Below are 12,855 nucleotides of genomic sequence, written 5' to 3'. Positions count from 1 at the left end.
TTTAAACACACAAATTGTGCTCACAAGTTTTGATTCAACAAAATAATTTGATGTACAAAATTGTGTGCGAAAGAAAAGCTTTGGTTAAAAGTACTGGTCTTGTCTCCTGCAGAGTGATCACCTACGAATGTTGTCCCGGGTACGAGAAGATTCCTGGAGAGAGGGGCTGCCCTGCAGGTATGACCTTTGACCCGTGTCCTTCACACCGCAACAACTGCGACCTTTAACCTTTAACTGGGTCAAAAAGTTGCTTTGGACTCAAGCGCCTTCACGTGGGCGTGTCTCACAAAGTGGGCGTGTCTTGCAGCGCTGCCCCTGGTGAACATCTACAACACGCTGGGGGCGGTGGGCGCCACCACCACCCAGATGTACTCAGAGCGAGCCGACCTGCGGGAGGAGATCCAAGGTCCCGGGAGCTTCACCTTCTTTGCTCCCAGCAACGAGGCCTGGGCTGCCCTGCCCATGGTCTGTATGACAACCCTCGACATTTAGCATACTCACGTACACGAATTGAAACCCAAATCACATTTGTGTTTTCAAATATTTCATTGCTATTGATCATTGGACCGCCGATCAATATCAGTCGAGTTTCGGGAAAAAGTATGTGCCAATTTATGCCTTTTAATGCCGATCCCAAACACATATCCCCTCTGTCTGACACTTTGATAGCAGCTAATTGTGTGTCTCCATACACAGTGTGGCGCTGCGCCACCAGATTTGTAGTAAGCCCCTCCATGACAGAAAATTTGAGGTTTTCCATCAAGCATGGAGGGATAGTTTAATAACTTATAAACGCATGCTTACCTTAGCTAAAGCTAAATACTACTCAAATATCATCCGCCTCAACAAAAACGATCCTAAATATTTGTTCAGTACAGTAGCATCGCTAACCCAACAAGGGACTCCTCCCAGTAGCTCCACCCACTCGGCAGATGACTTCATGAATTTCTTTAATAAGAAAATTGAACTCATTAGAAAGGAGATTAAAGACAACGCATCCCAGCTACAACTGGGTTCTATTAACACAGATACGACTGTATATACGACGGATACTGCCCTCCAAAATAGTCCCTCTCTTTTTGATGAAATAACCTTAGAGGAATTCTTACGGCGTGTAAATGGGATAAAATAAACAACATGTTTACTTGATCCAATTCCTGGGAAACTTATCAAGGAGCATTTTGGAATATTAGGTCCATCAGTGCTAAATATTATAAACTTATCACTTTCCTCTGGCACTGTTCCCCTAGCATTCAAAAAAGCGGTTATTCATCCTCTGCTCAAAAGACCTAACCTCGATCCTGACCTCATGGTAAATTACTGGCCGGTGTCCAACCTTCCTTTTATTTCCAAAATCCTCGAAAAAATAGTCGCACAGCAGCTAAATGAACACTTAGCGTCTAACAATCTCTGTGAACCCTTTCGATCCAGTTTCAGGGCAAATCACTCTACGGAGACAGCCCTCGCAAAAATGGCTAATGATCTATTGCTAACGATGGATTCTGATGCGTCATCTATGTTGCTGCTTCTTGATCTTAGCGCTGCTTTCCATACCGTCCATCATAATATTTTATTAGAGCGTATCAAAACACGTATTGGTATGTCAGACTTAGCCTTGTCTTGGTTTAAGTCTTATCTTACTGACAGGCTGCAGTGCGTCTCCCATAACAATGTGACATCGGACTATGTTAAGGTAACGTGCGGAGTTCCCCAGGGTTCGGTTCTTGGCCCTGCACTCTTTAGTATCTACATGCTGCCGCTAGGTGACATCATACCTGTTAGCTTTCACTGTTATGCTGATGACACTCAACTCTACATGCCCCTAAAGCTGACCAACACGCCGGATTGTAGTCAGCTGGAGGCGTGTCTTAATGAAATTAAACAATGGATACCCGCTAACTTTTTGCAACTCAATGCTAAGAAAACGGAAATGCTGATTATCGGTTCTGCTAGACACCGACACCTATTTATTAATACCACCTTAACATTTGACAATCAAACAATTACACAAGGCGACTCGGTGATCAAGGGTGATGGGTCAAATGCAGAGGACAAATTTCACCACACCTAGTGTGTGTGTGACTATCATTGGTACCTAAACTTTAACTTAACTTAACTTTCAGGAAACTCAAGGTCTCTTTACAACAGTATAAAATACAACAAGAATCTTAATACAGTATGAAAATGAAGACTCTATTTTTTAAACAACGGTCGTTTTGTTTTGTAACTATTTACCATATTTTTCGGAGTATAAGTCGCACCGGCCGAAAATGCATAATAAAGAAGGGGGAAAACATATATAAGTCTCACTGGAGTATAACTTGCATTTTTGGGGGAAATGTATTTGATAAAAGCCAACAGCAAGAATAGACATTTGAAAGCCAATTTAAAATGTGTAAAGAATAGTGAACAACAGGCTGAATAAGTGTACGTTATATGAGGCATAAATAACCAACTGCTATGTTAACCTCACATATTATGGTAAGAGTCATTCAAATAACTATAACATATAGAACATGCTATACGTTTACCAAACAATCTGTCACTCCTAATCGCTAAATCCCATCAAATCTTATACGTCTAGTCTCTTACGTGAATGACATCAATAATATTATTTGATATTTTACGCTAATGTGTTAATCATTTCACACATAAGTCGCTCCTGAGTATAAGTCGCACCCCCGGCCAAACTATGAAAAAAACTGCCACTTGTAGTCCGAAAAATACGGTAATATTTGAAATGACATTGTAGTTGAAATAAAGACTAGAGAAAAGACAAGTATGGTCACATAAAACCAAGTGACAGGAAGTGACCTAGTCTTCGTGCTGTGACAAAATCCATTCACGGTTGAATCGCTGATCGGATTTGTTACAATTCAAAATATCCATTCAAAATATTGAAGAATGGTCTTTTAAAGAGACCATTCTTCGGCCTCAGGTTTTATGATCATTTATATACCAAATAATATATTGCGAGAATTAGGGGTGTAACGGTACGTGTATTTGTATTGAACCGTTTCGGTACGGGGGTTTCGGTTCGGTTCGGAGGTGTACCGAACGAGTTTCCACACGAACATATTAAGTAGCCACCTCCGCTTCCTTCTGCCTCTGTTTCTGTCAGTCCTCTACACAGCACCCAGCATTGTCACACCCACACAACCATCTGATTGCTTACAAACAGAGCGGTAACAGCCAATCAGCCGTGCGTATTCAGAGCGGTAACAGCCAATCAGCAGTGCGTATTCAGAGCGGTAACAGCCAATCAGCAGTGCGTATTCAGAGCGCATGTAGTCAGTGCTTAGCGTTTAGCAGGTAAGCATCAGGCAGCGGACTCTCCCCAAATGATAATAAACACCCCCCAGTCAACTACTAGTAACATCACTATGAGCCCGTTGACCTTCTAGAAATATAAAAGGCAGCTCAGCTCGCTCGCAGTCCTGGCTTGAGGTGAAGGCTAATTCGCTTTTAGCGTAACGTTAGCTCATTTTGCAGTGTGTGCGTGTTACGGACAGCAAAGCCCTGTCTGTCTGTTATTTCACTTTACTTTTTTCTGTGTTGATTGAGCTGTGTTGAAGCAGCAAAAAAGGACATTATGTTAAATGAAGAGTTTCTGTTTTTGATAGTTGATATAATAATGTAAGTGCATCATTAAGCCTACATGAACTCCATGGTGTTCAGGGATGAATAGTCTCTCCTGTACTATTATTTTCAGCTATAGTTACATGAATCATTAGTAATGGAGCAGCCTAGTTTTGAATGGCAGGGTCCCTGCTATCACATGTTGATACAAATATAACATTTACATCATAAATCAACTACAGGCTTCCCAAATGCTGTAATGAATGAAGCATGATGAGTTGACTTGAAACTGTTTAATGTTGCACTTTTTATATGTAGAAGAAAAGTTTTGTCATTTTATTTAATGTGAGCAACAACTTGAGGCAGTTTAATGTTGATTAACGTGGGCAGAATTATTATAGTGGGAACAATGTTAAAAGGATAAAGCCATTGTTTACACATTTAGTAAATAAATAACCAAAAAATGTATATTTTGTTGTTTTCTTACTGTACCGAAAATGAACCGAACCGTGACCTCTGAACCGAGGTACATACCGAACCGACATTTTTGTGTAGCGTTACACCCCTAGCGAGAATTGATTTTGAATCGAATCATCACTCCGAGAATCGATTCGAATCGAATCGTGAGTCGTGAGATTGACGTCTGTGATTTTAGACAGGAGTTAGCGATCGTGTTTTCTACTTAATAGTGATGAGAAGAACCATGGTGGACCAGGACTTGATAGAACTGGATTCCACTGTACAATTGTTTTATTGACTGATATCAACAGACTGACCTTATGAAGTGTGTGGTCCTTGCCAGGAGATCTTGGATGCACTGGTGAGCAACGTCAACATCGAGCTCCTCAACGCTCTCCACTACCACATGGTCAACCGCAGACTGACCTCTGAGGAGCTCAAACATGGCTCCTCCTTCTCCTCCATGTACCAGGACTTCCACGTGCACCTGAATCACTACTCCAACGGGGTAACACGCACACACACACTCACACACACACACATGCGTGTGTGGTGTGCGTAGGTCGCTCTCCCTAGTTAGTGTCACTGGATGTGCACGTTGGTAGGTCGCTCTCCCTAGTAAGTGTCACTGGATGTGTACGTTGGTAGGTCGCTCTCCCGAGTTAGTGTCACTGGATGCGCACGTTGGTAGGTCGCTCTCCCTAGTTGGTGTCACTGGATGTGCACGTTGGTAGGTCGCTCTCCCTAGTTGGTGTCACTGGATGTGCACGTTGGTAGGTCGCTCTCCCTAGTTGGTGTCACTGGATGTGCACGTTGGTAGGTCGCTCTCCCTAGTTAGTGTCACTGGATGTGTACGTTGGTAGGTCGCTCTCCCGAGTTAGTGTCACTGGATGTGCACGTTGGTAGGTCGCTCTCCCGAGTTAGTGTCACTGGATGTGCACGTTGGTAGGTCGCTCCCCCGAGTTAGTGTCACTGGATGTGCACGTTGGTAGGTCGCTCTCCCTAGTTAGTGTCACTGGATGTGCACGTTGGTAGGTCGCTCTCCCGAGTTAGTGTCACTGGATGTGCACGTTGGTAGGTCGCTCTCCCGAGTTAGTGTCACTGGATGTGCACGTTGGTAGGTCGCTCTCCCGAGTTAGTGTCACTGGATGTGCACGTTGGTAGGTCGCTCTCCCGAGTTAGTGTCACTGGATGTGCACGTTGGTAGGTCGCTCCCCCGAGTTAGTGTCACTGGATGTGCACGTTGGTAGGTCGCTCTCCCTAGTTAGTGTCACTGGATGTGCACGTTGGTAGGTCGCTCTCCCTAGTTAGTGTCACTGGATGTGCACGTTGGTAGGTCGCTCTCCCTAGTTAGTGTCACTGGATGCGCACGTTGGTAGGTCGCTCTCCCGAGTTGGTGTCACTGGATGTGCACGTTGGTAGGTCGCTCTCCCTAGTTAGTGTCACTGGATGTGCACGTTAGTAGGTCGCTCTCCCGAGTTAGTGTCACTGGATGTGTACGTTGGTAGGTCGCTCTCCCTAGTTAGTGTCACTGGATGTGCACGTTGGTAGGTCGCTCTCCCTAGTTAGTGTCACTGGATGTGCACGTTGGTAGGTCGCTCTCCCTAGTTGGTGTCACTGGATGTGTACGTTGGTAGGTCGCTCCCCCGAGTTAGTGTCACTGGATGTGCACGTTGGTAGGTCGCTCTCCCTAGTTAGTGTCACTGGAGGTGCATGTTGGTAGGTCGCTCCCCCGAGTTAGTGTCACTGGATGCGCACGTTGGTAGGTCGCTCTCCCTAGTTAGTGTCACTGGATGTGCACGTTGGTAGGTCGCTCTCCCTAGTTAGTGTCACTGGATGTGTACGTTGGTAGGTCGCTCTCCCTAGTTAGTGTCACTGGATGTGCACGTTGGTAGGTCGCTCCCCCGAGTTAGTGCCACTGGATGTGCACGTTGGTAGGTCGCTCCCCCTAGTTAGTGTCACTGGATGTGCACGTTGGTAGGTCGCTCTCCCTAGTTAGTGTCACTGGATGCGCACGTTGGTAGGTCGCTCTCCCGAGTTGGTGTCACTGGATGTGCACGTTGGTAGGTCGCTCTCCCTAGTTAGTGTCACTGGATGTGTACGTTGGTAGGTCGCTCTCCCTAGTTAGTGTCACTGGATGTGTACGTTGGTAGGTCGCTCTCCCGAGTTGGTGTCACTGGATGTGCACGTTGGTAGGTCGCTCTCCCTAGTTAGTGTCACTGGATGTGCACGTTGGTAGGTCGCTCTCCCGAGTTAGTGTCACTGGATGTGCACGTTGGTAGGTCGCTCTCCCTAGTTGGTGTCACTGGATGTGCACGTTGGTAGGTCGCTCTCCCTAGTTAGTGTCACTGGATGTGCACGTTGGTAGGTCGCTCCCCCGAGTTAGTGTCACTGGATGTGCACGTTGGTAGGTCGCTCTCCCTAGTTAGTGTCACTGGATGTGCACGTTGGTAGGTCGCTCTCCCTAGTTAGTGTCACTGGATGCGCACGTTGGTAGGTCGCTCTCCCGAGTTGGTGTCACTGGATGTGCACGTTGGTAGGTCGCTCTCCCTACTTAGTGTCACTGGATGTGCACGTTGGTAGGTCGCTCTCCCGAGTTAGTGTCACTGGATGTGCACGTTGGTAGGTCGCTCTCCCTAGTTGGTGTCACTGGATGTGCACGTTGGTAGGTCGCTCTCCCGAGTTAGTGTCACTGGATGTGCACGTTCGTAGGTCGCTCTCCCGAGTTAGTGTCACTGGATGTGCACGTTGGTAGGTCGCTCTCCCGAGTCGGTGTCACTGGATGTGCACGTTGGTAGGTCGCTCTCCCTAGTTAGTGTCACTGGATGTGCACGTTGGTAGGTCGCTCTCCCGAGTTAGTGTCACTGGATGTGCACGTTGGTAGGTCGCTCTCCCTAGTTAGTGTCACTGGATGTGTACGTTGGTAGGTCGCTCTCCCGAGTTAGTGTCACTGGATGTGCACGTTGGTAGGTCGCTCTCCCGAGTTAGTGTCACTGGATGTGCACGTTGGTAGGTCGCTCTCCCTAGTTAGTGTCACTGGATGTGCACGTTGGTAGGTCGCTCTCCCTAGTTAGTGTCACTGGATGTGCACGTTGGTAGGTCGCTCTCCCTAGTTAGTGTCACTGGATGTGCACGTTGGTAGGTCGCTCTCCCTAGTTAGTGTCACTGGATGTGCACGTTGGTAGGTCGCTCTCCCTAGTTAGTGTCACTGGATGTGCACGTTGGTAGGTCGCTCTCCCTAGTTAATGTCACTGGATGTGCACGTTGGTAGGTCGCTCTCCCGAGTTAGTGTCACTGGATGCGCACGTTGGTAAGTCGCTCTCCCTAGTTGGTGTCACTGGATGTGCACGTTGGTAGGTCGCTCTCCCTAGTTAGTGTCACTGGATGTGTACGTTGGTAGGTCGCTCTCCCGAGTTAGTGTCACTGGATGTGCACGTTGGTAGGTCGCTCTCCCGAGTTGGTGTCACTGGATGTGCACGTTGGTAGGTCGCTCTCCCTAGTTAGTGTCACTGGATGTGCACGTTGGTAGGTCGCTCTCCCGAGTTAGTGTCACTGGATGTGCACGTTGGTAGGTCGCTCTCCCGAGTTAGTGTCACTGGATGTGCACGTTGGTAGGTCGCTCTCCCTAGTTAGTGTCACTGGATGTGCACGTTGGTAGGTCGCTCTCCCTAGTTAGTGTCACTGGATGTGCACGTTGGTAGGTCGCTCTCCCTAGTTAATGTCACTGGATGTGCACGTTGGTAGGTCGCTCTCCCGAGTTAGTGTCACTGGATGCGCACGTTGGTAAGTCGCTCTCCCTAGTTGGTGTCACTGGATGTGCACGTTGGTAGGTCGCTCTCCCTAGTTAGAACATTGTTGACAAGCAAAGAACTGTCCATGTTCAGATTGTGACGGTGAACTGCGCCCGGCTGATCAAAGCCGACCAGCACGCCACCAACGGGATCGTGCACGTGGTGGACCGTGTGATCACAGCCATTACCAACAACGTGCACGTTCTCATCGACGTGGACGACGACCTGGAGACCCTGCGTGTAAGTCCACCACTCAAAGGTTTCAGTGATAGAAACTGCTCTTTGCTGACTTCCTGTGCGGCTTCAAGACGGCCATTGCGGCCGCCGGTCTCACCAGTATTTTGGAGAGCGAGGGTCAGTACACCATCTTTGCTCCTACTAACGAGGCCTTCGAGAAAATTCCTCCAGAAACCTTAAACAGGATCTTGGGGGACCCCGTGTCTCTTCGAGGTAAGCAGCAGGAAACATGGCCTCGTTGGAACGGTTCTCTCATGGTTGTGGTTCTGGTTCCAACCTTTTAGACCTGCTCAACTACCACATCCTGAAGAACATGCGCTGTGCGGAGTCCATCGTGTCGGGGACGCCCATGGAGACGCTGCAGGGCACGGTTCTGGAAGTGGGATGTGACGGAAAGGATATAACTCTGAACGGGAAGGCCATCATCACCAAGAAGGACCAGCTGGGAACCAACGGGGTCATCCATTACATCAACCAACTGCTCATCCCGGACTCAGGTACCACCAGAACCATCACTTGGATTTGACAAACACCCGGGTCAAAAGAGGAACTTAGAAAAGGCTGAAATCCTGAGTATCGCAGCACCATGGAAATGATATCCACACAATGAAGTTCTAGAATAACAATCATGAGTATCGCAGCACCATAGACATGATATCCACACAATGAAGTTCTAGAATAACAATCCTGAGTATCGCAGCACCATAGACATGATATCCACACAATGAAGTTCTAGAATAACAATCCTGAGTATCGCAGCACCATAGACATGATATCCACACAATGAAGTTCTAGAATAACAATCATGAGTATCGCAGCACCATGGACATGATATCCACACAATGAAGTTCTAGAATAACAATCCTGAGTATCACAGCACCATGGACATGATATCCACACAATGAAGTTCTAGAATAACAATCCTGAGTATCGCAGCACCATGGACATGATATCCACACAATGAAGTTCTAGAATAACAATCATGAGTATCGCAGCACCATGGACATGATATCCACACAATGAAGTTCTAGAATAACAATCATGAGTATCGCAGCACCACAGACATGATATCCACACAATGAAGTTCTAGAATAACAATCATGAGTATCACAGCACCATAGACATGATATCCACACAATGAAGTTCTAGAATAACAATCATGAGTATCGCAGCACCATAGACATGATATCCACACAATGAAGTTCTAGAATAACAATCCTGAGTATCGCAGCACCATGGACATGATATCCACACAATGAAGTTCTAGAATAACAATCATGAGTATCGCAGCACCATAGACATGATATCCACACAATGAAGTTCTAGAATAACAATCATGAGTATCGCAGCACCATGGACATGATATCCACACAATGAAGTTCTAGAATAACAATCATGAGTATCGCAGAACCATGGACATGATATCCACACAATGAAGTTCTAGAATAACAATCATGAGTATCACAGCACCATGGACATGATATCCACACAATGAAGTTCTAGAATAACAATCATGAGTATCGCAGCACCATGGACATGATATCCACACAATGAAGTTCTAGAATAACAATCATGAGTATCGCAGCACCATGGACATGATATCCACACAATGAAGTTCTAGAATAACAATCCTGAGTATCGCAGCACCATGGACATGATATCCACACAATGAAGTTCTAGAATAACAATCCTGAGTATCGCAGCACCATGGACATGATATCCACACAATGAAGTTCTAGAATAACAATCCTGAGTATCGCAGCACCATGGACATGATATCCACACAATGAAGTTCTAGAATAACAATCATGAGTATCGCAGCACTATGGACATGATATCCACACAATGAAGTTCTAGAATAACAATCATGAGTATCGCAGCACCATAGACATGATATCCACACAATGAAGTTCTAGAATAACAATCCTGAGTATCGCAGCACCATGGACATGATATCCACACAATGAAGTTCTAGAATAACAATCATGAGTATCGCAGCACCATGGACATGATATCCACACAATGAAGTTCTAGAATAACAATCCTGAGTATCACAGCACCATGGACATGATATCCACACAATGAAGTTCTAGAATAACAATCCTGAGTATCACAGCACCATAGACATGATATCCACACAATGAAGTTCTAGAATAACAATCCTGAGTATCGCAGCACCATAGACATGATATCCACACAATGAAGTTCTAGAATAACAATCCTGAGTATCGCAGCACCATAGACATGATATCCACACAATGAAGTTCTAGAATAACAATCATGAGTATCACAGCACCATAGACATGATATCCACACAATGAAGTTCTAGAATAACAATCCTGAGTATCGCAGCACCATAGACATGATATCCACACAATGAAGTTCTAGAATAACAATCATGAGTATCGCAGCACCATAGACATGATATCCACACAATGAAGTTCTAGAATAACAATCATGAGTATCACAGCACCATGGACATGATATCCACACAATGAAGTTCTAGAATAACAATCCTGAGTATCGCAGCACCATGGACATGATATCCACACAATGAAGTTCTAGAATAACAATCCTGAGTATCGCAGCACCATAGACATGATATCCACACAATGAAGTTCTAGAATAACAATCCTGAGTATCGCAGCACCATAGACATGATATCCACACAATGAAGTTCTAGAATAACAATCATGAGTATCGCAGCACCATGGACATGATATCCACACAATGAAGTTCTAGAATAACAATCATGAGTATCGCAGCACCATGGACATGATATCCACACAATGAAGTTCTAGAATAACAATCCTGAGTATCACAGCACCATGGACATGATATCCACACAATGAAGTTCTAGAATAACAATCATGAGTATTACAGCACCATGGACATGATATCCACACAATGAAGTTCTAGAATAACAATCATGAGTATCGCAGCACCATGGACATGATATCCACACAATGAAGTTCTAGAATAACAATCCTGAGTATCACAGCACCATGGACATGATATCCACACAATGAAGTTCTAGAATAACAATCATGAGTATCGCAGCACCATGGACATGATATCCACACAATGAAGTTCTAGAATAACAATCCTGAGTATCACAGCACCATGGACATGATATCCACACAATGAAGTTCTAGAATAACAATCATGAGTATCGCAGCACCATGGACATGATATCCACACAATGAAGTTCTAGAATAACAATCCTGAGTATCGCAGCACCATGGACATGATATCCACACAATGAAGTTCTAGAATAACAATCATGAGTATCACAGCACCATGGACATGATATCCACACAATGAAGTTCTAGAATAACAATCATGAGTATCGCAGCACCATGGACATGATATCCACACAATGAAGTTCTAGAATAACAATCCTGAGTATCACAGCACCATGGACATGATATCCACACAATGAAGTTCTAGAATAACAATCATGAGTATCACAGCACCATGGACATGATATCCACACAATGAAGTTCTAGAATAACAATCATGAGTATCACAGCACCATGGACATGATATCCACACAATGAAGTTCTAGAATAACAATCCTGAGTATCACAGCACCATGGACATGATATCCACACAATGAAGTTCTAGAATAACAATCCTGAGTATCACAGCACTGTTTTTTTGGGGGGATATGAATAATTGTTTTTTGGTCACAAATATTATGTTGAAGAGGTCCATTTAGATATGTTTATAAATGGTTGATTTCTATAGGCTAGTTAGTTAGTTGATTTCTATAGGCTAGTTAGTTAGTTGATATATATAGGCTAGTTAGTTAGTTGATTTATATAGGCTAGTTAGTTAGTTGATTTATATAGGCTAGTTAGTTAGTTGATTTATACAGGCTAGTTAGTTAGTTGATTTATATAGGCTAGTTAGTTAGTTGATTTATATAGGCTAGTTAGTTAGTTGATTCCTATAGGATAGTTAGTTAGTTGATTCCTATAGGCTAGTAAGGTAAAGTTTTGTACCTGACAAGTTTCAGCTACCTTGCTTCTGCATCAGAGGTGTCACGTGATGTTAGCGTGACGTCATCTGTGACGTGTTATATGGATTGTTCCATTCCACATCCCACCCGAAGTGGTGGGATGGCGGTGTCCCCTGGCGTGCGCCGGAGGTAGAGCGGAGCGCCCCCTGTCGTCTGGATGTCTACCAAGCGGCCGGGGGCGGCCCTGCAGGACTGTGTCCCAGGTGTGGGATAGTTGGTAGGCTCCCTCGTCCCTGTTGACAGTCTTTGGGGCCCACTTCCTGGTTTCAACCGCCTCTTTGAAAAGACACTCTCTTTCAAAGACTGAAGGATTTTTATTATTATTAATATTATTATTATTATTATTATGTGAATGTTCCAAACATTCACACAATATGCTTTTCTACACCAAAATTCATCTATTTATTATTAATATTATTATTATGTGAATGTTCCAAATCATTCACACAATAATAATAATAATAATAATTCACACAATATATGCTTTTCTACACCAAAATTCATCTATTTATTATTATTATTATTGTGTGAATGTTCCAAATCATTCACACAATAATAATAATAATAATAATTCACACAATATGCTTTTCTACACCAAAATTCATCTATTTATTATTAATATTATTATTATTATTATTATTGTGTGAATGTTCCAAACATTCACACAATATGCTTTTCTACACCAAAATTCATCTATTTATTATTAAAATTATTATTATTATTATTATTATTATTATTATGTGAATGTTCCAAATCATTCACACA

General features: G+C 44.2%; 1 protein-coding gene across 2 annotated transcripts in view; it reads left to right on the top strand.

Annotated features, from left to right (window-relative positions):
- LOC133645117 (transforming growth factor-beta-induced protein ig-h3-like) overlaps positions 1-12,855 on the top strand; it is a 29,343-nt gene that overhangs the window by 7,453 nt on the left and 9,035 nt on the right. For both annotated transcript variants that reach the window (XM_062039933.1, XM_062039932.1), the window contains exons 3-8: positions 113-177; positions 308-465; positions 4,382-4,546; positions 7,923-8,069; positions 8,138-8,279; positions 8,351-8,563. In XM_062039933.1, the coding sequence (XP_061895917.1) occupies positions 113-177; positions 308-465; positions 4,382-4,546; positions 7,923-8,069; positions 8,138-8,279; positions 8,351-8,563 (890 nt within the window). The remainder of the gene's footprint in view (positions 1-112; positions 178-307; positions 466-4,381; positions 4,547-7,922; positions 8,070-8,137; positions 8,280-8,350; positions 8,564-12,855) is intronic.

The sequence above is a fragment of the Entelurus aequoreus genome, linkage group LG28 (assembly GCF_033978785.1).
Source record: "Entelurus aequoreus isolate RoL-2023_Sb linkage group LG28, RoL_Eaeq_v1.1, whole genome shotgun sequence".
NCBI lineage: Eukaryota > Metazoa > Chordata > Actinopteri > Syngnathiformes > Syngnathidae > Entelurus > Entelurus aequoreus.
This window is presented reverse-complemented; position numbering and strand designations above follow the sequence as displayed.